The 25,385-nt window shown below is 53.0% G+C and overlaps 1 protein-coding gene across 1 annotated transcript in view; it reads left to right on the top strand.

Annotated features, from left to right (window-relative positions):
- The window catches only part of CALCRL (calcitonin receptor like receptor), a 146,809-nt gene that overhangs the window by 66,345 nt on the left and 55,079 nt on the right, over positions 1-25,385 (top strand). The window contains exons 4-5 of the mRNA XM_077490499.1: positions 9,631-9,741; positions 24,648-24,760. Coding sequence (XP_077346625.1) covers positions 9,631-9,741; positions 24,648-24,760 — 224 coding nt within the window. The remainder of the gene's footprint in view (positions 1-9,630; positions 9,742-24,647; positions 24,761-25,385) is intronic.

The following is a 25,385-nucleotide window of genomic DNA, read 5'->3' as shown; positions in this document are numbered from 1 at the left end:
ATGGTGTGGGGGATGGGGTATCACCGGTTCAGGCTGGTGGTGGGGGTGTAATGGTGCGGGGGATGGGGTATCACCGGTTCAGGCTGGTGGTGGGGGTGTAATGGTGTGGGGGATGGGGTATCACCGGTTCAGGCTGGTGGTGGGGGTGTAATGGTGTGGGGGATGGGGTATCACCGGTTCAGGCTGGTGGTGGGGGTGTAATGGTGCGGGGGATGGGGTATCACTGGTTCAGGCTGGTGGTGGGGGTGTAATGGTGTGGGGGATGGGGTATCACCGGTTCAGGCTGGTGGTGGAGGTGTAATAGTGTGGGGGATGGGATATCACTGGTTCAGGCTGGTGGGGGTGTAATGGTGAGGGGGATGGGATATCACCGGTTCAGGCTGGTGGTGGGGGTGTAATGGTGTGGGGGATGGGGTATCACCGGTTCAGGCTGGTGGTGGGGGTGTAATGGTGCGGGGGATGGGGTATCACCGGTTCAGGCTGGTGGTGGGGGTGTAATGGTGCGGGGGATGGGATATCACCGGTTCAGGCTGGTGGTGGGGGTGTAATGGTGTGGGGGATGGGGTATCACCGGTTCAGGCTGGTGGTGGGGGTGTAATGGTGTGGGGGATGGGATATCACCGGTTCAGGCTGGTGGTGGGGGTGTAATGGTGTGGGGGATGGGGTATCACTGGTTCAGGCTGGTGGTGGGGGTGTAATGGTGTGGGGGATGGGGTATTACCGGTTCGGGCTGGTGGTGGGGGTGTAATGGTGTGGGGGATGGGATATCACCGGTTCAGGCTGGTGGTGGGGGTGTAATGGTGTGGGGGATGGGATATCACCGGTTCAGGCTGGTGGTGGGGGTGTAATGGTGTGGGGGATGGGGTATTACCGGTTCGGGGTGTAATAGTGTGGGGGGTGTAATGGTGTGGGGGATGGGGTATCACTGGTTTAGACTGGTGGTGGGGGGTGTAATGGTGTGGGGGATGGGATATCACCGGTTCAGGCTGGTGGTGGGGGTGTAATGGTGCGGGGGATGGGGTATCACTGGTTCAGGCTGGTGGTGGGGGTGTAATGGTGTGTGGGATGGGATATCACCGGTTCAGGCTGGTGGTGGGGGTGTAATGGTGTGGGGGATGGGATATCACCGGTTCAGGCTGGTGGTGGGGGTGTAATGGTGTGGGGGATGGGGTATCACCGGTTCAGGCTGGTGGTGGGGGTGTAATGGTGTGGGGAATGGGGTATCACCGGTTCAGGCTGGTGGTGGGGGTGTAATGGTGCGGGGGATGGGATATCACCGGTTCAGGCTGGTGGTGGGGGTGTAATGGTGTGGGGGATGGGGTATCACCGGTTCAGGCTGGTGGTGGGGGTGTAATGGTGTGGGGGATGGGATATCACCGGTTCAGGCTGGTGGTGGGGGTGTAATGGTGTGGGGGATGGGGTATCACTGGTTCAGGCTGGTGGTGGGGGTGTAATGGTGTGGGGGATGGGGTATTACCGGTTCGGGCTGGTGGTGGGGGTGTAATGGTGTGGGGGATGGGATATCACCGGTTCAGGCTGGTGGTGGGGGTGTAATGGTGTGGGGGATGGGATATCACCGGTTCAGGCTGGTGGTGGGGGTGTAATGGTGGGGGGGATGGGAAATCACCGGTTCAGGCTGGTGGTGGGGGTGTAATGGTGGGGGGGATGGGATATCACCGGTTCAGGCTGGTGGTGGGGGTGTAATGGTGCGGGGGATGGGATATCACCGGTTCAGGCTGGTGGTGGGGGTGTAATAGTGTGGGGGATGGGATATCACCGGTTCAGGCTGGTGGTGGGGGTGTAATGGTGCGGGGGATGGGGTATCACTGGTTCAGGCTGGTGGTGGGGGTGTAATGGTGTGGGGGATGGGGTATTACCGGTTCGGGCTGGTGGTGGGGGTGTAATGGTGTGGGGGATGGGATATCACCAGTTCAGGCTGGTGGTGGGGGTGTAATGGTGTGGAGGATGGGGTATCACTGGTTCAGGCTGGTGGTGGGGGTGTAATGGTGTGGGGGATGGGGTATCACCGGTTCAAGCTGGTGGTGGAGGTGTAATAGTGTGGGGGATGGGATATCACCAGTTCAGGCTGGTGGTGGGGGTGTAATGGTGTGGGGGATGGGGTATCACCGGTTCAGGCTGGTGGTGGGGGTGTAATGGTGTGGGGAATGGGGTATCACCGGTTCAGGCTGGTGGTGGGGGTGTAATGGTGCGGGGGATGGGATATCACCGGTTCAGGCTGGTGGTGGGGGTGTAATGGTGTGGGGGATGGGGTATCACCGGTTCAGGCTGGTGGTGGGGGTGTAATGGTGTGGGGGATGGGATATCACCGGTTCAGGCTGGTGGTGGGGGTGTAATGGTGTGGGGGATGGGGTATCACTGGTTCAGGCTGGTGGTGGGGGTGTAATGGTGTGGGGGATGGGGTATTACCGGTTCGGGCTGGTGGTGGGGGTGTAATGGTGTGGGGAATGGGATATCACCGGTTCAGGCTGGTGGTGGGGGTGTAATGGTGTGGGGGATGGGATATCACCGGTTCAGGCTGGTGGTGGGGGTGTAATAGTGTGGGGGATGGGATATCACCGGTTCAGGCTGGTGGTGGGGGTGTAATAGTGTGGGGGATGGGATATCACCGGTTCAGGCTGGTGGTGGGGGTGTAATGGTGCGGGGGATGGGGTATCACTGGTTCAGGCTGGTGGTGGGGGTGTAATGGTGTGGGGGATGGGGTATTACCGGTTCGGGCTGGTGGTGGGGGTGTAATGGTGTGGGGGATGGGATATCACCAGTTCAGGCTGGTGGTGGGGGTGTAATGGTGTGGAGGATGGGGTATCACTGGTTCAGGCTGGTGGTGGGGGTGTAATGGTGTGGGGGATGGGGTATCACCGGTTCAGGCTGGTGGTGGAGGTGTAATAGTGTGGGGGATGGGATATCACCAGTTCAGGCTGGTGGTGGGGGTGTAATAGTGTGGGGGATGGGATATCACCGGTTCAGGCTGGTGGTGGGGGTGTAATAGTGTGGGGGATGGGATATCACCGGTTCAGGCTGGTGGTGGGGGTGTAATGGTGCGGGGGATGGGGTATCACTGGTTCAGGCTGGTGGTGGGGGTGTAATGGTGTGGGGGATGGGGTATTACCGGTTCGGGCTGGTGGTGGGGGTGTAATGGTGTGGGGGATGGGATATCACCAGTTCAGGCTGGTGGTGGGGGTGTAATGGTGCGGGGGATGGGGTATCACTGGTTCAGGCTGGTGGTGGGGGTGTAATGGTGTGGGGGATGGGGTATTACCGGTTCGGGCTGGTGGTGGGGGTGTAATGGTGTGGGGGATGGGGTATCACCGGTTCAGGCTGGTGGTGGGGGTGTAATGGTGTGGAGGATGGGGTATCACTGGTTCAGGCTGGTGGTGGGGGTGTAATGGTGTGGGGGATGGGGTATCACCGGTTCAGGCTGGTGGTGGAGGTGTAATAGTGTGGGGGATGGGATATCACCAGTTCAGGCTGGTGGTGTGGGTGTAATGGTGTGGGGGATGGGATATCCCCGGTTCAGGCTGGTGGTGGGGGTGTAATGGTGTGGGGGATGGGATATCACCGGTTCAGGCTGGTGGTGGGGGTGTAATGGTGTGGGGGATGGGATATCACCGGTTCAGGCTGGTGGTGGGGGTGTAATGGTGTGGGGGATGGGGTATCACCGGTTCAGGCTGGTGGTGGGGGTGTAATGGTGCGGGGGATGGGATATCACCGGTTCAGGCTGGTGGTGGGGGTGTAATGGTGTGGGGGATGGGGTATCACCGGTTCAGGCTGGTGGTGGGGGTGTAATGGTGTGGGGGATGGGATATCACCGGTTCAGGCTGGTGGTGGGGGTGTAATGGTGTGGGGGATGGGATATCACCGGTTCAGGCTGGTGGTGGGGGTGTAATGGTGTGGGGGATGGGATATCACCGGTTCAGGCTGGTGGTGGGGGTGTAATGGTGCGGGGGATGGGATATCACCGGTTCAGGCTGGTGGTGGGGGTGTAATGGTGTGGGGGATGGGCAGGGCAGGACTTAGGGTGGTGGGGGCCCCTGGGCTTGAGTCACTTTCGGGCCCTACCTTCTATACATTACCATATTTATCGGCGTATAACAGGTGCTGGCATATAATACGCACACCAAGTTTAGGAGGGAATTTTAAGAATAAAACTTTTAGGAGGAAAGATTAAGGAAAAAAATTACATTTAAATGCCCATCAATGCAGCCTTGTCATTACAGTCTTGAAGTTTAAAAATGGCGCCGCCGAGATACAGAGTCCTGTGTATCTCAGCAGCTCTCGGGCCCTCTCGCAGTCCCGAGCGGAGCCGATTGTAATCGAGTGTACTCGGCTTGGTTCACAGTCATGCCCAGTCCCCGTGTTATGTCCATCACAGGGCGGGACTGGGCATAACTGTGAGTGGAGCCGAGCTGGGCACACTCAAGTATGTATCTTGGCGGGGCCCCCTATTGGGTGGGGCCCATGGGCTTGAGCCCAGTCAAGCCCAATGGTAAGTCCTGCCCTGGGGATGGGATATCACCGGTTCAGGCTGGTGGTGGGGGTGTAATGGTGCGGGGGATGGGATATCACCGGTTCAGGCTGGTGATGGGGGTGTAATGGTGCGGGGGATGGGATATCACTGGTTCAGGCTGGTGGTGGGGGTGTAATGGTGCGGGGGATGGGATATCACTGGTTCAGGCTGGTGGTGGGGGTGTAATGGTGCGGGGGATGGGATATCACCGGTTCAGGCTGGTGGTGGGGGGTGTAATGGTGTGGGGGATGGGGTATCACTGGTTCAGGCTGGTGGTGGGGGTGTAATAGTGTGGGGGATGGGATATCACTGGTTCAGGCTGGTGGTGGGGGTGTAATAGTGTGGGGGATGGGATATCACTGGTTCAGGCTGGTGGTGGGGGTGTAATAGTGTGGGGGATGGGGTACCTGAGTATTGTTGCTGACCATGTCCATCCCTTTATGACTACAGTCTCCCCATCTTCTGATGGCTCCTCCCAGCAGGATAATGCACCATGTCACAAAGCTCCAATCATCTCACCACTGGACAATGAGGTCCCTGTCCTCCAATGTCCTCCACACTCACCACATCCCATCCTATAGAGCACCTTTGGGATGTGGTGGAACGGGAGATTCGGCATCATGGATGTGCAGCCGACAAATCTGCAGGAAGTGTGTGAAGTCATCAGGTCACTATGGAGCAAAATCTCTGAGGAACGTTCCCAACACCTTGTTGCGTCTATGCCACCAAGAATGGAGGCCAAAGGGGGTCCAAGCCGGGACTAGTGAGGGGGACCTATTAAAAATGGGCAGCAGTGGCGGTGCGTCCATAAGGGGGCAGGGAGGGAACGTCGTCTATATATTGTTTGTATTCCCTCTGGTGGCACATTGAAGGTCCCGTTGGGTTCCTCCTTCTACCACCTTGGAGGAGATGAAGGGGAAGTTCTTAGGATATAAACCAATCGTATTGGTCCGGCTTGTGTCCTGTGAGTTGTGGGTTGAATTATTGGAGGTTCTTTGGGACCTGAAAGGTTCTTCCATGTAGAGGAGGGTGAGAAGGTTCCGGTAGTGAGTACGGGCCGGTGTCGGGGCTCGGCGTGTTGCGGAGGGAGCGTTGCTCCGAGAGGGTTAAGCTCTGGATGCTCGGCAGTGGAAGACGTATAATTGGTATTTTTCATGCAAGGCTGACAAGGCTCTGATTATATTACCCGGCACCGTCTTCCGCCGTTTGCCGAGGCGGCTGGGGAAACGCCGGCTAATAAGCATGTTTCATGTGACAGCTCTACCGCTCTGACTGGAGGGGCGCTTTGTGGAGATGAGACTCGGGAAAACACGGTGACAAGTATGTCATCCCCAATGAGGAGGTAGAGATGACAGAGAACCAACGTCACCTGTGATGTGAGGTGCCCGACACATATGAACAGATATAGTCGTGCCCAACTAAAGGGCGACTATGGTGACAGCACCATAATGCTGAAGGATACCCAGAATGTGCCACCTTAACCTCCTACAATTTCTATATGTCCCGTCTTATCCAGAGACACAACCAGACTACTCCTTCACTCCCTACTTATCTCTTCCCTGGACTAGTGCTACTTCACCCTTGTTGGCCAACCTCTACGCAGGACCTCACCCCTTCCATCCATCATGAAGGCTGGCATTAGGCTCATTCACCTCATTCAACCGCTCAGTGACCTCCACCCCTCTCTACCAATCCCTCCATTGGCCTCCACTCAGTGTCCTTCACCCCTCTCTGCCAATCCCTCCATTGGTCTCCATTCAGTGTCCTCCACCCCTCTCTGCCAATCCCTCCATTGGTCTCCACTCAGTGCCCTTCACCCCTCTCTGCCAATCCCTCCATTGGCCTCCATTCAGTGTCCTCCACCCCTCTCTACCAATCCCTCCATTGGTCTCCACTCAGTGCCCTTCACCCCTCTCTGCCAATCCCTCCATTGGCCTCCATTCAGTGTCCTCCACCCCTCTCTACCAATCCCTCCATTGGTCTCCACTCAGTGCCCTTCACCCCTCTCTGCCAATCCCTCCATTGGCCTCCATTCAGTGTCCTCCACCCCTCTCTGCCAATGCCTCCATTGGCCTCCACTCAGTGTCCTTTACCCCTCTCTGCCAATGCCTCCATTGGCCTCCACTCAGTGTCCTTCACCCCTCTCTGCCAATCCCTCCATCGGTCTCCACTCAGTGTCCTCCACCCCTCTCTGCCAATCCCTCCACTGGTCCCCACTCAGTGCCCTTCTCCCTCTCTGCCAATCCCTCCACTGACCACTATTCAGTGTCTCCACCCCTCTCTCCTAATCCCTCCACTGACCTCCACTCAGTGCCCTCCACCCCTCTTTGGCAATCCCTCCACTAGGTGTCCTACACCCCTCTCTGCCAATCCCTCCACTTGTCTCCACTCAGTGCCCTCCACCCCTCTCTGCCAATCCCCCCACTCAATGTCCTCCATCCCTCTCTGCCAATCCCCACACTCAGTGCCCTCCACCCCTCTCTACCAATCTCCCCACTCAGTGTCCTCCACCCCTCTCTGCCAATACCCCAACTCAGTGTCCTCCATCCCTCTCAGCCAATCCCCCCACTTAGTGCCCTCCACGCCTCTCTGCCAATCCCCCCACTCAGTGCCCTCCACCCCTCTCTTCCAATCCCCCCACTCAGTGCCCTCCACCCCTCTCTACCAATCCCCCCACTCAGTGCCCTCCACCCCTCTCTACCAATCCCCCCACTCAGTGCCCTCCCCCCCTCTCTACCAATCCCCCCACTCAGTGCCCTCCACCCCTCTCTGCCAATACCCCCACTCAATGTCCTCCATCCCTCTCTGCCAATCCCCCCACTTAGTGCCCTCCACCCCTCTCTGCCAATCCCCCCACTCAGTGCCCTCCACCCCTCTCTACCAATCCCCCCACTCAATGCCCTCCACCCCTCTCTGCCAATCCCTCCATTGGTCTCCACTCAGTGCCCTCAACCCCTCTCTGCCAATCCTTCCAATGGCCTCCACTCAGTCCCCTTCACCCCTCTCTGCCAATCCCTCCATTGGCCTCCATTCAGTGTCCTCCACCCCTCTCTGCCAATGCCTCCATTGGCCTCCACTCAGTGCCCTTCACCCCTCTCTGCCAATCCCTCCATTGGTCTCCACTCAGTGGCCTCCACCCCTCTCTGCCAATCCATCCACTGGTCCCCACTCAGTGCCCTTCACCCTCTCTGCCAATCCCTCCACTGACCACTACTCAGTGTCTCCACCCCTCTCTCCTAATCTCTCCCCTGACCTCCACTCAGTGTCCTACACCCCTCTCTGCCAATCCCTACACTTGTCTATACTCAGTGCCCTCCACCCCTCTCTGCCAATCCCCCCACTCAGTGTCCTCCATCCCTCTCTGCCAATCCTTCCACTGGCCTCCACTCAGTGTCCTTCACCCCTCTCTGCCAATCCCTCCACTGGTCCCCACTCAGTGCCCTCCACCCCTCTCTGCCGATCCCTCCACTCAGTGCCCTCAACCCCTCTCTGCCAATCCCTCCACTCAGTGCCCTCTGCCAATCCCTCCACTCAGTGCCCTCTACCACTCTGAAAATCCCTCCACTGGTCCCCACTCAGTGCCCTCAACACTCTCTGCCAATCCCTCCACTGACCTCCACTCAGTGCCCTCCACCCCTCTTTGTCAATCCCTCCACTCAGTGTCCTCCACCCCTCTCTGCCAGTCCCTCCACTCAGTGCCCTCCACCCCTCTGCCAATCCCTCCACTGGTTTCCACTCTGTGCCCCCCCCCCCCCCCGCCAATCCCTCCACTGGCCTCCAGTCCTCTCTGCCAATCCCTCCACTTGTCTGCATTCAGTGTCCTCCACCCCTCTCTGCCAATCCCTCCACTTAGTGTCCTCCACCCCTCTCTGCCAATCCCTCCACTCAGTACCCTCCACCCCTCTGCCAATCCCTCCACTGGTTTTCATGCTGTGCCCCCCCCCCTGCCAATCCCTCCACTCCTCTCTGCCAATCCCTCCACTGGCCTTCACTCAGTGTCCACCCTCTCTCTGCGTATCTCTTGCCTGGTCTACTGCAACTTCATCCTTGTTGAACGACCTCTATGCAGACTACCCCCCTTCCATCTTTCATGAAGGCTGTCATTAGACTCATTCACCCTACCAACTGCTCAATGCCCTCCACCTCTCTCTACCAATCCATCCACTCACCTTTGCTTAGTTTCCTCCAATTCCTTCACTGGCCTCCATTCAGTGTCCTCCACCCCTTTCTGCCAATTCCTCCACTGGTCTCCATTCAGTGTCCTCCACCCCTCTCTGCCAATCCCTCCACTGGCCTCCGTTCAGTGTCCTCCACCCATCTCTACCAATCCCTCCACTGGCCTCCGTTCAGTGTCCTCCACCCCTTTCTGCCAATTCCTCCACTGGCCTCTGCTCAGTGTCCTCCACCCCTCTATACCAATCCTGTCTCCCTCTTCACCTCTTCCCATTCTCACCCCCAGGACTTTTCCAGAGCCTCTCCCACCCTCTTAAATGCCCTGCACCAATTTTAGTTCCAAGACCTATTGCTCCCTCATCACCTTCTCCCATGCTCATCTCCAGGACTATTCCAGAGCCCCTCCCTGCCCCTGGAACTCCTTACCCCAATTTCTGTCCCAAGACCTCCTGCTCTATAGCTCCCTGACCTCCTTCTCCCATGCTTACCCCCAGGTCTTCTCCTAGAGCCTTTCCCTTCTTCTTACCCCAGTTTCTGTCCCAAGACCTCCTACTTCCTCATTGTTTCCTCCCATACTTGCATGCAGGACTTCCCCAGAGCCTGTCCTTTCCTCTGTAACTCCCTACCTCCATCTGTCCAACTATCTTTTACTCTGCCAGGTGATCCCTGAAAACTCATCTCTTTAGGGAAGCCTATCCCACCTCCACCTAACAACTGTACTTTTTCTTACTCTATCGGTTCATCGCCCCCCAACAGTCATTACCTTTTGTATCACTTGCCCCTCCCTTTTTAGATTGTAAGCTCTCATGAGCACTTCCCTCCTACCCCTCTTGTCTTGAACGGTAATGTAACTGTACTGACGATCTTTTTATTGTAAAGCTCTGTGAAAACTGTGTATAATAATAATAATAATTGTTATATATCTGCCATAGGTCGGTATTGTAACAGGACGTGGGATGGCTGGTTATGTTGGGGCGATACGGCTATAGGAGAAATTTCCGAGCAGCGATGTCCCGATTACTTCCAGGACTTTGACCCCACTGGTAAGTACTAACATTAAAATCAGCAATAATTAATTATATTCTCTAATAGAAGTTATAACCAGTGGTGTATTTTGGCTTTGTGCTGCTCTAGGCAAGACTAAAATCGGACGCCCCCCTCCCCCCTCTGCATTTGTCCCACCCCAACCACGCTATACCGTTCTTGACTCGGGGTCTGATGAGGAAGCTGCAGCCATTCACAGTGAACAGCTGTGACTTCCTCATCAGACCCTGAGACATAATTCGTCCAAGTGCCACATGTGTGGGCAATGGGGCAGGGGATGGGATCAGCCGGGCAGAGGACAGGGTCAGTAGGGCAGAGCATGTGAGTCAATGAGGTAGAGGATGGGGTCAGCAGGGTGTAGGACAGGGGTCAGTAGGGCAAAGAATGGGGGGCGGGGCTCTCAGCAGAGCTGTTCCTTTCCACACCGGGCAGAGCATGGAGTCAGTGGGGCAGGGGATGGGGTCAGCGGGGCATAGGACGGGGTCAGTAGGGCAGAGAATGGAGTCAGTGGGGCAGGGGATGTGGTCAGCGGGGCACAGAATGGGGTCAGAGGGATGGGGTCAATAGGGCAGAGCATGGAGTCAGCAGGGCAGAGCATGGAGTCAGCAGGGGACATAGGATGGAGTCAGCAGGGGACATAGGATGGAGTCAGCAGGGGACATAGGATGGAGTCAGCAGGGGACATAGGATGGGGTCAGTAGGGCAGAGGACAGGGTCAGTAGGGCAGAGGACAGGGTCAGTAGGGCAGAGTATGGAATAAGCAGAGCAGGGGATGGGGTCAGCAGGGCACAGAATAGGGTCTGCAGCACATTACAGCATGGGCGGCACTGTCTGCAGCACATTACAACATTGGCGTCACTGTCTACAGCACATTACAGCTTGGGCGGCACTGTCTGCAGCACATTACAGCATGGGCGGCACTGTCTGCAGCACATTACAGCATGGGCGGCACTGTCTGCAGCACATTACAGCATGGGCGGCACTGTCTGCAGCACATTACAGCATGGGCGGCACTGTCTGCAGCACATTACAGCATGGGCGGCACTGTCTGCAGCACATTACGGCATTGGCAGCAAGGGTGACACTATGGACCATAACACATGTGCTACCTGCATACAGTGCCACCCATGACGCCAATGCCATATTGTGCTGCAGACAGTGCCACCCATGATGATGCTAATGCCATAACGCATGTGCTACCTGCATACAGTGCCACCCATGCATAATGCATTGATACCGAACATGTCACGCTTCAAAATTTTGCCCGCTCGTGGAATGGCGACAAACTTTACCCTTAAAAATCTCCATAGGCAACGTTTAAAAAATTGTACAGATTGCATGTTTTAAGTTAAGTTGTTTAAAGAGAAAAAAAAAATCGTGCCACTTTTATTCCTATTACAAGAAATCTAAACATCCCTTGTAATAGAAAAAAAGCATGACAGGACCCCTTAAATATGAGATCTGGGGGGTCAAAAAGATCTCAGATCTCATATTTACACTAAAATGCAAAAAATAAAAAAATAAAAAATAAATAAAAATTGTCATTTTGAATTATTATTTTTTTCTAAAAATGGCCATTTAAGAGCTATGGGCGGAAGCTTCCGCCCTGCAATGGTATGGAGACGGTATGGAGACGGGTGGGGGGGCATCTTCCCCCTCCCTCGTCTCCACACCCAGCCAGCAGAAGGATCCGATCGCCTCTGCCGCTGCCGACGGCTCCGGTAAATGGCGCGGCGGGTGGGCCCCTCTCCCACCGCCGATAAACGCGATCTCCGGATGAATCCGCCGCAGAGATCGCTCTTATCGGAAACTGGACCACCCTCTGAAGAAGAGGATACCGGGGGGTTATGGTAGCTAGCTGCTGCCATAACAAAGATATCCCTCTTCAAAGTTGGGAAGTATATCGGCGTGCGGCGGTCCGGAAGCGGTTAAATGTAACCGTAATCGCTACACTTAGAGGCTGAGGCTGTGACATGACGCTACTTGTATATCAAGACATCGCTTGTATATCAAGTCAAAATGTATTTAAAAGTGTTTGTCTTGCAAAATGGTCTCAAACCAAGGTTTTACCGTGTGTGTGTGTGTGTGTGTGTGTGTGTGTGTGTGTGTGTGTGTGTGTGTGTGTGTATAGATATAGATATAGATAGATATATCATTTTTATTTTATTTTATTTTTTGATTGCATAAAATATAAAATACATTTTTACAAAAAGAAAAGAAAGCTGCTATAAAATGATCCATGAATTCAACAAAACCAACTGCCCGCGGTTTCCTCCCTCACTCCACGGGTGGGTCACCACTTGACATGCTCTACTTCATCCTCCCTACTTATATGGGGAGCCAAAAGTGACCACAAATCCCTCAGCAATCAACCACCGGGACGTGGTGAGAGGAAAGCAATGCTGCGTACAACGTGAGAACATGAACAACCAGCAGCATGATAAACCCAACAACAAGAATACACAGTAATTATAGGCCATAGCACATAAGTACAAAGTTCTTTTAAAGCTCAACTCCAGGTCCCAGGGCCTACTGGATGTATATTATACTTTTAATTTTTATTTTATTTTTTTATTTTTTAAGATGCTTTCAGCTTAATCACATTATAGGGGCCAATTTTACAAAACATTTCTGCAAGCTGAACAAAATTTCACAGTATGTGTCCTAATAGATTCATTCTGCAGCATCCTCTCCATCTAGTGGACAAAGTGCGGTATAGTTTTCGGAAATATAACTCCGGGAGAAACATATACCATCACTTTGTCCACTACATGGCCACGTTTGGTATAAGTCATGTAGAGAAATATACATTTTGATGGTATTACGGATTGCAACTCGCTTCCTCAGGAGCCACACCTTTTGTCCCTCATGAAAACAGCTTCCTCAGGGAGAAAAGCCTGAGCAAATAGACACCTTCTTCAACCACAGAGTTCTTTCCTCAACTCGAAGGGGGTTATAGCATGTGGCACCGCCCATAGCCTACTACATCCAGATATGCTAACGCCCCCCATGCATTGTCAGAGTATTAAAATAAGAAAAAGTGCCACTTGCCCAATCCCAGCAAGAAGTCCATGTGTCGCAGTCAAGGGTCAGACTCAGGGACCAGTAGCTATAGCAGTAGAGAGGCTCCCACTGACCAGCTAGATGAGTAAACAAGCAGGTCAGCCTGGCGGATGACGCAGATTCACCTGAAGTGTGGGGTCCAAGCGCTAATCGGTGTTCACAGAACTCCTGATGGTGTGGATGGGTTTTGCCGTGTCTTAGTACCAGGTCACGGTCTTCAGGATCGCCCCACCAGGAGATGAGCAAGCCGGGGTCCAGTAGTAGCAGGTAGGGATCAAGCAGAAGCGTAGTCAGTAAACAAGCCAAAGGTTGGTAGCAAGTGTTTTCAGGTTGGAAGTAGAAGCGTAGTTGAGGAACAAGCCAAAAGTCGGTAGCAAGTGTTTTCAGGTTGGAATTAAGTAGAAGCGTAGTTGAGGAACAAGCCAAAGGTTGGTAATGCGTGGTTGCAGGTAGGGATCAAGCGGAAGAGTAGTCAAGGATGACGTGGGCTCACCCAACGTGCGGGGTCTAAGAGTAGCACAGCCCCATAGGGACTGCAGATGAACATGGATCCCCCACTCCTGCACAGCCAGCCACGCCAAATTATCACAAGCACCCAGAGTCGGAGAACAGTCGGTGACTTTGTTTTTGTTATTCATTGAGGGTTATTAATAACTTGGATAGGGTTGGGAGGTTATAGGATGCCCACTTGATTTTAGCAAAACGTTCAACAACTTTAGGGACTAGTGATGGACGAACTTCCGACGGGACGTTTCGCGAACGCGAAACGCGAACGGACACAAACGTTCGCGAAAACGACCGTTCGCCGCGGGCTCCATTGACTTCAATGGGAGGCGAATTTCGCAAACCTTTAGGTCGAATTTGCGGCCACGGGGTAATTATTAGGGGGTAGCACGTAGTCCCACCACCTGGACAATAGCATAATACATGTATGAGGTGAATTTGGGATCGATAACTACAAGCATTTTTTTTTTATTTGGGAAATTGTTCTGACAATTCAGGACTATGGAGCTAATGAAGGCAATGGAGGAGAGGGAAGGTCAGGGACCAGGGTAGGCAAACAAGAGGGTGCAGGAGATACAGAGCACTGACAGCAGCACCGTAATACAGAGCACTGACATCAGCACCGTGACATACAGCGCTGACAGCAGCTCCGTGACATACAGCGCTGACAGCAGCTCCGTGACATACAGCGCTGACAGCAGCTCCGTGACATACAGCGCTGACAGCAGCTCCGTGACATACAGCGCTGACAGCAGCACCGTGACATACAGCGCTGACAGCAGCTCCGTGACATACAGCGCTGACAGCAGCTCCGTGACATACAGCGCTGACAGCAGCTCCGTGACATACAGCACTGACAGCAGCTCCGTGACATACAGCGCTGACAGCAGCTCCGTGACATACAGCGCTGACAGCAGCACCGTGACATACAGCGCTGACAGCAGCTCCGTGACATACAGCGCTGACAGCAGCTCCGTGACATACAGCGCTGACAGCAGCTCCGTGACATACAGCGCTGACAGCAGCTCCGTGACATACAGCGCTGACAGCAGCTCCGTGACATACAGCGCTGACAGCAGCTCCGTGACATACAGCGCTGACAGCAGCTCCGTGACATACAGCGCTGACAGCAGCTCCGTGACATACAGCGCTGACAGCAGCTCCGTGACATACAGCGCTGACAGCAGCTCCGTGACATACAGCGCTGACAGCAGCTCCGTGACATACAGCGCTGACAGCAGCTCCGTGACATACAGCGCTGACAGCAGCACCGTGACATACAGCGCTGACAGCAGCTCCGTGACATACAGCGCTGACAGCAGCTCCGTGACATACAGCGCTGACAGCAGCTCCGTGACATACAGCACTGACAGCAGCTCCGTGACATACAGCGCTGACAGCAGCTCCGTGACATACAGCGCTGACAGCAGCACCGTGACATACAGCGCTGACAGCAGCTCCGTGACATACAGCGCTGACAGCAGCTCCGTGACATACAGCGCTGACAGCAGCTCCGTGACATACAGCGCTGACAGCAGCTCCGTGACATACAGCGCTGACAGCAGCTCCGTGACATACAGCGCTGACAGCAGCTCCGTGACATACAGCGCTGACAGCAGCTCCGTGACATACAGCGCTGACAGCAGCTCCGTGACATACAGCGCTGACAGCAGCTCCGTGACATACAGCGCTGACAGCAGCTCCGTGACATACAGCGCTGACAGCAGCACCGTAAGCAGCCCCAGGAGGAAGTCAGCACAGCACAGGGATGGTGTGATCCCCTCATAATAAGAACCCCCAGGAGGAAGTCAGCACAGCACAGGGATGGTGGGAGCCCCTCATAATAAGAACACCCAGGAGGAAGTCAGCACAGCACAGGGATGGTGGGAACCCCTCATAATAAGCAGCCCCAGTAGAAATATGACACCGCTCAACCTCTTCAAAGAGGAGGGTAGGGGCATATAGTACGGTGTGCTTTTTTGGGTCAGGGAAGTGAGCCAAATGAATTAAGAAGGTCTGTGTGCTTGATTCCAAAAATTGTTTATAGACATATACATGGTCTACTGATCACATGTGTTGAATTCCTCCGAGATCCATGCCTCATTCATTTTTAGAAATGTGAGGTAGTTAACACTGTGGTGAGCTAGGCGAGTACGCTTATCGGTCACAATCCCCCCTGCTGCGCTGAACGTCCTTTCGGACAGGACACTGGATGAGGGGCAAGCCAACAGTTCGATTGCAAATTGGGCAAGCTCTGGCCAGAGGTCAAGCCTGCCCACCCAGTAGTCTAGGGGTTCATCACTCCTCAGAGCGTCCACATCGGCCGTTAACCCAATGTAGTCGGACACCTGACGGTCTAGGCGTTCCCTGATGCTGGATCCGGATGACACCTGTCGATGGGTCGGCTGAAAGAATGACCTCATATCCGAAGTCACCAACACATCTTCAAACCGGCCTCTTCTTGCAGGCGCTGTTGGATTGGTACCCGCAAATCCTTCTCTGGGAGTGGGAATTGCTCCTCTGCCAGCGCACGCAAAAGCAGAATGCAGCATTTCTCGAAGCAAGGCCTGGAAGTGCTGCATTCTGACAGCCCTCTGCGACGGCGGTAACATTTCCGCCATTTTGTGTTTGTACCGGGGGTCTAAGTACGTTGCCACCCAGTACTGGTCCTTGACCCTCATGCTTTTTATACGGGGGTCCCTATTAAAACACTGGAGCATGAAGGCCCCCATTTGCACTAAAGTGGAAGCGGTGTGGTGGCCTGGCTCCTGCTCATCATCCAGGATAATGTCGTCCTCTTCATTCTCCTCTCCCCATCCTCGCACAACAGGGATCCCAGAAAGGTTTAAAGCATGCTCTTCTTGCTCCTGCTCATCCGCCCCGGCACCATCCTCCTCTGACTCCTCATCAGACTCCTGTTGTTGACTTGTCTCAGATAGAGTAGCCCCCCCTGGGAATTCATCCAGCATTGCGACTTCCTCATCTTCCCGCTCCTGCTCCTCCACAGCCTGATCAATGACACGACGCAATGCACGCTCCAGAAAGAAGGCATAAGGTACCATGTCACTGATGGCGCCATGGCTGCGACTGACCAGTTTGGTGATCTCCTCAAATGGCCGCAGAAGTCTGCATGTGTCGCGCATGAGCAGCCACTGGCGCGGTGAAAAAAAACCCAGCTCCCCAGAACCGTTTCTTTCGCAGAGTTCATACAGGTAGACGTTAACTGCACGTTTCTGCTGGAGCAGCCTATCAAGCATATAGAAGGTTGAGTTCCATCGCGTCGGGCAATCGCAAATAAGACGTCTGACCGGCAGATGGTGTCGCCGCTGAATGTCAGCAAGGCGAGCCATGGCCGTGTAAGATCTTCTGAAATGGGCCGAGATTTTCCTTGCCTGCCGCAAGATGTCCTGGACCCCAGGGTATTTGACAAGGAATCGCTGCACGACCAAGTTTAAGACGTGTGCCATGCACGGCACGTGCGTGATTTTGCCCTGTTTCAATGCGCTAAGCAGATTGGCACCGTTGTCACACACCACTTTACCAACTGTCAAATTGAGCGGTGTTAGCCACTCATCTGCCTGTGAACGCAAAGCTGAAAGGAGTGCCGGGCCAGTGTGGCTCTTTGCTTCCAGGCACAACAGACGCAGCACGGCATGGCAACGTCTCACCTGGCATGTGGAATAGGTTCTGGGGAGCTTGGGCGGTGCAGTGGAAGAGACGCTAGCAGCGGAAAAGGAGGAGGCAGCTGAGGAGGAGAGGGAGGAGGATGGAGTAGGAGGAGGAGAAGAAGAGTCAGGCCTGCATGCAATCCGTGGCGGTAAAACCAAATCTACACGGGTGCCACGGGTTACATGCTTGACGGCCGTCAGAAGGTTCACCCAGTGGGCAGTAAAACTGATATACCTTCCCTGCCCGTGTTTGCTAGACCACGTGTCTGTGGTCAGATGTATCTTGGCACCGACACTGTGTGCCAGAGATACATTCACTTGCCGCTGAACATGGCCATATAGCTCTGGGATGCCCTTCTCTGAGAAATACTTCCTTCCTGGGACCTTCCATTGTGGTGTTCCAATGGCCACAAATTTGCGAAAGGCCTCCGAGTCCACCAGTTTATATGGCAGTAGTTGGCGGGCTATGAGTTCTGACAAGCCAGCCGCCAACCGTTGGGCAAGAGGGTTATCCGGCGTCATCATTTTTTTACGCTCAAACATTAGGCCCACGGAAGCCTGCCTTTTTGCAGAAAAATGTGAGCTTGGCGTGATGGAAGGTGGAGTGGAGGACAATTGTGAGGAGAGAGGAGAAGGAGAAGTAGAAGACGAGGCTGGACGGTGAGAGCCTGCAGTGTGGCTTTGTGTGTTCCGTTGCTCCCACTGGGCTCGGTGATGGCTGCTCATGTGCCTTCTTAAGGCGGTCGTCCCTAGGTGAGTATTGGGCTTACCGCGACTAACGCGTTGACTGCAAAGATTGCAGATGGCAACGCTATTGTCAGCAGCGGACACGTTAAAAAAAGCCCACACTGCGGAGCCATGTGCCGGTGTCCTGGGAGCGCCAGATGTGACCGTACATGGTCGATGACTCGCTCCTGATACATTTGCAGTCTGCTTTGTCCCTGCTGTGCAATGTAAGTCATTGCTGCTTCTCCTCCCTATCTGCTGGTCCATATCTCCCTCTGAACTCCCCTCCTCTTCCTCTCTTGTGGGCACCCACGTGACATCACTAGACACGTCATCATCAACGTCACCTTCCCCACCGCTATAAGTAGAGTAGGCAGCAACACCGGGGACCAACCTCCTCCTTGGGCTGATCTGGGTACTGGCGTCAGACTGCTGAGTAGCGCTTGTTGCTACCTCCTCTTCCTGATCCAATACCAAGAGTGGCTGCGCATCAGAAATGTCCTCTTGATATGGATCGGAAAATAATTCCAGTGACTCAAGCGGAAGGTATGTGGTGGTGGTGGTGGTGGTCGTGTTGTTGGTGGTAGTGTCTTTGGGGGTGCACATAGCAGAGAGTGAAGAAGAGGGTGCAGATCGAGAGGATGAGGAGGGTGCAGAAGAGTAAGGCTGAGCGAGCCACTCAACCAAGTCTGGTGCATCCTTTAAAGTAATTGAACGCACCTTCTGCAACTTCCCACTTTGGCTCAAGCCTGTTGCTCCTGCCCTACCCCTACCACCCCTGCGGAAGGGCCTGCCTCTTCCTCTGCATGTCATTTTTTAAATGACCCTGTGACAAAACTCTTAGTCCCTATACCGCTGAAGGACTGCTGCAGTATAGGTGAGCGGTCAGCAGTGGTGCACGTCAACCCTATCTATTGTGGACCTATAGCGGTCCTTACAGAACAGCAGACTGTACCGCACTCAAGCCTATGTACCGTAGCACCCTATACCAAGTTACCAGTCCTTATAAGAACTTTTGTGGACCAAGCAGGTTGTGTATTAGTGTTTAGCAGACTGTACGTCAGTCCCTATACCGCTGAAGGACTGCTGCAGTATAGGGCAGCGGTCAGCAGTGGTGCACGTCAACCCTATCTATTGTGGACCGATAGCGGTCCTTACAGAACAGCAGACTGTACCGCACTCAAGCCTATGTACCGTAGCACCCTATACCAAGTTACCAGTCCTTATAAGAACTTTTGTGGACCAAGCAGGTTGTGTGTTAGTGTTTAGCAGACTGTGCGTCAGTCCCTATACCGCTGAAGGACTGCTGCAGTATAGGGCAGCGGTCAGCAGTAGTGCACGGCAACCCTATGTATTGTGGACCGATAGCGGTCCTTACAGAACAGCAGACTGTAACGCACTCAGGCCTATGTACCGTAGCACCCTATACCAAGTTACCAGTCCTTATAAGAACTTTTGTGGACCAAGCAGGTTGTGTGTTAGTGATTAGCAGACTGTACGTCAGTCCCTATACCAATGAAGGACTGCTGCAGTATAGGGCAGCGGTCAGCAGTAGTGCACGGCAACCCTATGTATTGTGGACCGATAGCGGTCCTTACAGAACAGCAGACTGTAACGCACTCAGGCCTATGTACCGTAGCACCCTATACCAAGTTACCAGTCCTTATAAAAACTTTTGTGGACCAAGCAGGTTGTGTGTTAGTGTTTAGCAGACTGTGCGTCAGTCCCTATACCGCTGAAGGACTGCTGCAGTATAGGGCAGCGGTCAGCAGTGGTGCACGTCAACCCTATCTATTGTGGACCGATAGCGGTCCTTACAGAACAGCAGACTGTACCGCACTCAAGCCTATGTACCGTAGCACCCTATACCAAGTTACCAGTCCTTATAAGAACTTTTGTGGACCAAGCAGGTTGTGTATTAGTGTTTAGCAGACTGTACGTCAGTCCCTATACCGCTGAAGGACTGCTGCAGTATAGGGCAGCGGTCAGCAGTGGTGCACGTCAACCCTATCTATTGTGGACCGATAGCGGTCCTTACAGAACAGCAGACTGTACCGCACTCAAGCCTATGTACCGTAGCACCCTATACCAAGTTACCAGTCCTTATAAGAACTTTTGTGGAACAAGCAGGTTGTGTGTTAGTGATTAGCAGACTGTACGTCAGTCCCTATACCAATGAAGGACTGCTGCAGTATAGGGCAGCGGTCAGCAGTAGTGCACGGCAACCCTATGTATTGTGGACCGATAGCGGTCCTTACAGAACAGCAGACTGTACTGCACTCAGGCCTATGTACCGTAGCACCCTATACCAAGTTACCAGTCCTTATAAGAACTTTTGTGGACCAAGCAGGTTGTGTGTTAGTGTTTAGCAGACTGTGCGTCAGTCCCTATACCGCTGAAGGACTGCTGCAGTATAGGGCAGCGGTCAGCAGTAGTGCACGGCAACCCTATGTATTGTGGACCGATAGCGGTCCTTACAGAACAGCAGACTGTAACGCACTCAGGCCTATGTACCGTAGCACCCTATACCAAGTTACCAGTCCTTATAAGAACTTTTGTGGACCAAGCAGGTTGTGTGTTAGTGATTAGCAGACTGTACGTCAGTCCCTATACCAATGAAGGACTGCTGCAGTATAGGGCAGCGGTCAGCAGTAGTGCACGGCAACCCTATGTATTGTGGACCGATAGCGGTCCTTACAGAACAGCAGACTGTAACGCACTCAGGCCTATGTACCGTAGCACCCTATACCAAGTTACCAGTCCTTATAAAAACTTTTGTGGACCAAGCAGGTTGTGTGTTAGTGTTTAGCAGACTGTGCGTCAGTCCCTATACCGCTGAAGGACTGCTGCAGTATAGGGCAGCGGTCAGCAGTGGTGCACGTCAACCCTATCTATTGTGGACCGATAGCGGTCCTTACAGAACAGCAGACTGTACCGCACTCAAGCCTATGTACCGTAGCACCCTATACCAAGTTACCAGTCCTTATAAGAACTTTTGTGGACCAAGCAGGTTGTGTATTAGTGTTTAGCAGACTGTACGTCAGTCCCTATACCGCTGAAGGACTGCTGCAGTATAGGGCAGCGGTCAGCAGTGGTGCACGTCAACCCTATCTATTGTGGACCGATAGCGGTCCTTACAGAACAGCAGACTGTACCGCACTCAAGCCTATGTACCGTAGCACCCTATACCAAGTTACCAGTCCTTATAAGAACTTTTGTGGAACAAGCAGGTTGTGTGTTAGTGATTAGCAGACTGTACGTCAGTCCCTATACCAATGAAGGACTGCTGCAGTATAGGGCAGCGGTCAGCAGTAGTGCACGGCAACCCTATGTATTGTGGACCGATAGCGGTCCTTACAGAACAGCAGACTGTAACGCACTCAGGCCTATGTACCGTAGCACCCTATACCAAGTTACCAGTCCTTATAAGAACTTTTGTGGACCAAGCAGGTTGTGTGTTAGTGATTAACAGACTGTACGTCAGTCCCTATACCAATGAAGGACTGCTGCAGTATAGGGCAGCGGTCAGCAGTAGTGCACGGCAACCCTATGTATTGTGGACCGATAGCGGTCCTTACAGAACAGCAGACTGTACTGCACTCAGGCCTATGTACCGTAGCACCCTATACCAAGTTACCAGTCCTTATAAAAACTTTTGTGGACCAAGCAGGTTGTGTGTTAGTGTTTAGCAGACTGTGCGTCAGTCCCTATACCGCTGAAGGACTGCTGCAGTATAGGGCAGCGGTCAGCAGTAGTGCACGGCAACCCTATGTATTGTGGACCGATAGCGGTCCTTACAGAACAGCAGACTGTAACGCACTCAGGCCTATGTACCGTAGCACCCTATACCAAGTTACCAGTCCTTATAAGAACTTTTGTGGACCAAGCAGGTTGTGTGTTAGTGATTAGCAGACTGTACGTCAGTCCCTATACCAATGAAGGACTGCTGCAGTATAGGGCAGCGGTCAGCAGTAGTGCACGGCAACCCTATGTATTGTGGACCGATAGCGGTCCTTACAGAACAGCAGACTGTACCGCACCCAAGCCTATGTACCGTAGCACCCTAGACAGACCAAGTTACCAGTCCTGATAAAGAGCTTTGTGGAACAAGTGAGTTGTGAATGATTAGCAGACTGCAGCAGAAGGGCAGCAGTCAAGTATAATATTCTTTCTATATTTGGAAGAAAGAATATTATACGTGTACAAGCCTATTACCGTACCACTGATACCAGTCCTGAAAAGAACCTTTGTGGAACTAATAGTAACAGCAAGTCTTTAAAATTATCCTCACTGCCTGACACACTGCTTCCTGCCTGTCCCTATACAAATTGGCAAAAAAGAGTAGGCTGGAACGATTAGCTGGAACAGCTCTTTTGTGGACCTGATAGTAACAGCTAATGATGATGATGATGATGATGATGAAGAAAGACTAATCTGGCTGAGCTGTCCCTAAAATAGCAGCATACAGCGCTCTGTCCCTTTATCTAAACTGACAAAAGAAACTCAGGCTGCTGACCTAACACCTATACCAGTCCTGAAAAGAACTTTTGTGTACCAAATAGCTAGCGTTTTCTCTGTCCCTACTCCACACAGGATCCTTTCCCTACAGTGACAGAAGAAAGAATGTAAAATGGCCACCGGATCGGGTGTATTTATAGGTTAGGGGGAATGTCCAAGTGTCCATGAGCTGTCATGTCTCAATTGGTTGTCCTGTAACACATGATAAACGTGTCACGAAAGGTTAAAGTTCTTGTATACATTAAACACGTAAGTCCGCCGGGGCGAACGACGGAAAAAGGCGTTCGAACCCGCGGACGGCGAAAGTCGGAAATTCGCCGCGAAACGACCGCCGGGCGAACCGTTCGGCCATCACTATTAGGGACATCTTCCTATATACAGTCTCCATCACTTGCCTCCTACACTTGCTGCAGATGAATCGCCATAGAATAATCTGACAGGCTCCCAGTCAGATTGTAGCAATAGCCCTTTACAGGCAGGAACCCGTAGCCCCTTGTTGTGTACTAGGGGGTACCCCAGAGGGCCACCGGAAGAATCCTCAGCACTGTATCTCCATCTTCCACCCGACTGCCCTGCTGGCATGGCCCATGTCTATTTATGAGGTAAGCTTTTCCCCTTGCCAGCCCACCACTGGAGATTGGCTGAGGTCTTATAAATATCCAGGACAGCTCCCCCTAACCTCCACCCACCAATTCTAGAAGATTCTCCAACCTTGTAGACCAAGGGGAGGCACCAGAGAGCTGCCAGGGTGAGTCACCCAGCCCTGAATTTCACTGAACCCTGACCCAGATTCCATGGCTCAGACTTATCCCTGAGCCAAACTAGAATTTACCTACTCTAAACTCAAACACAACCTGCACTAACTTCTAGCACACACTAGAGGGTGCTACATAAGTACTAACCGGTGTTCACCAGAGCTCCTGATGGTGGGGATGGGTTTTGCCATACCTCCCAAATTTTTGAGATGGGAATGAGGGACACCTACTACCAAATGTATGTAGGCATAGGACACGCCCCCTTAAAGGAGAATTAACTAAAAAAAATAAAAAATGAGTTAAATCCACAAGGGCTTTTTTTTTATCACTAGTATTCCTTTATATTGGCTTTTAAAATGTACAAATGCAGAAATGTAGAAAATGTTTAGCACTGGAAAACACTTTTTGAAAGACCAAAATGAAGGACAAATGAGGAGGAAAGAGGTACAGAGGGACTTTTTCCAAATCAGGGACAATCCCTCGAAATCAGGGACAGTTGGGAGCTATGATTTTCCTGCATGTTAATACCAGGTCACAGTCCTCAGGATCGCCCCACCAAGGTGAGGAAGCTGGGGGTCCAGTAGCATATATAGCAGGTAGTGATCAAGCAGAACGGATTTAAGGCACAAGCCAAAGGTAATCAGTAGCGAAGATACGGACACAGCAGAGTGACAAGAGCAGGATAATAGCTTGAAAGAGCACAATAATCTGGTAAACAGGAAGTGCAAAGTAATGGCTCCAATTGGAAGTTCTTGGGAGGACCAAAGAGTTCAAGGTTGACAAGAAACTAGGTTTAAGGCAAGATTGGCCAAGAAGTTGTCCAGGGTGCTGTCCAGCATCTCAGGCAGCTCACCAAGAAGAGGTACTGCCAGACACAGCAGAGGACGTAGATGTAGATTTGGGTCCTGACACCATTACTCTGTCTAGATTGCAATACATTGCATACAAACTGATGGCCCCCAGGGCTGGACTGGGAAAAAAATTTGGCCCTGGACTTCATCCAGACCGGCCCACTTTAATTTTGCAAACACACGCAAAAAACAGTATATAAACTGTGCATAATTGCCCCTAGAGAGCCCCCCCCCCCTTACATCTGGGTCCCCAGAGAGCCTCCCCTTACATCAGGGTCCCCATATAGCCTTCTCCTTACATCAGGGTCCCCAGAGAGCCCCTCTTATATCAGAGTCCCCAGAGATGCTCCGCCGTACATCAGGGTCTCCAAAAAACCCCTCCTTAGATCAGGGTCCCTAGAGAGCCTCCCCCTTACATCCGGGTCCCCACGGAGAGCCCCCTCTTTCATCAGGGTCACTAGAAAGAGGGCAGGTAGTGGGCCAGGACCCTGTGGTTGTGGACTCCTGGACTGACTCAAGGCTATGGGCCCAAGATTAGGGGCTATAGCCCCAAAAGTCCCCCCCCCCAGCGATGCCACTGGCTGTCACTGAAACCGGCCCACTGAGCCATCGGCCCACCGGGAAACTCCTGATAGTCCAGATGGACAGTACTTGCCTGATGGCTCCCATACACACTCTGTTGGGGAGTGCAGGGTGGGCACTTTCTTCTTTCTTCTCCTCCTCAGTCCTATGAAGACAGACATTTTGTGAAATGCTCCTATTAATGAATATCAATGTGATCTGTGTCTTGTGACATTGATGTAACATTTATTTCTCTAAGAGAAAGTCACCAAGGAATGCGATGACAAAGGCTACTGGTTCCGGCACCCGGAGAGTAACAGGACATGGAGCAACTACACCCGATGTAACAAACACACCCATGTCAAAGTGAAGGTAAGGAGACGAGGATCGAATGGGGCCATTCTACCTGGGAGAGGGGTGAGCAGCTGGACTGTGGAGTCTTCCCGGCGTCTTCTAATTTTAGGAAAAGCACCAAGACCTGGCTATCCGTAACCGGGCCTTATAGATGTGCTGCTTTAACCACTTAAGGACCGCCTCACGCCGATGTACTTCGGCAGAATGGCACGGCTGGGCACAATCACATACCTGTACGTGGCTCCTTAAGTGTCCAGCCGCGCTCCCGATCCGGTCCTGAGCTCCGTGGCCGCGAGACCAGCCGACCCGATCGCCGCTGGTGTCCCGCGATCGGGCCACAGAGCTAAAGAACGAGGAGAGGTCTGTGTAAACAAACCTCTCCTCGTGCTTCCTAGTGTGGCTGTCACCGATCGTCTGTTCCGTGTTATAGGGAAGGACGATCAGTGACGTCACATGCCAGGCCACGCCCCTCTACAATAAAAATATCACATAGCGTCACACATAACCCCTCCTCGCCCCCTAGTGCTTAACTCCTTCACTGCCAGTGTCATTTGCACAGGAATCAGTGCATTTAAATAGCACTGATTGCTGTATAAATGACATTGGTCCCAAAAATGTGTCAAAAATGTCCGATGTGTCCGCC

Source organism: Lithobates pipiens, unplaced genomic scaffold, assembly GCF_037356315.1.
Source record: "Lithobates pipiens isolate NorthernLeopardFrog02 unplaced genomic scaffold, aLitPip1_a1.2 Scaffold_19, whole genome shotgun sequence".
Taxonomy (NCBI): Eukaryota; Metazoa; Chordata; class Amphibia; order Anura; family Ranidae; genus Lithobates; species Lithobates pipiens.
Note: the sequence above shows the minus strand (reverse complement) of the source record. Positions and strands in the feature narration are given on the sequence as shown.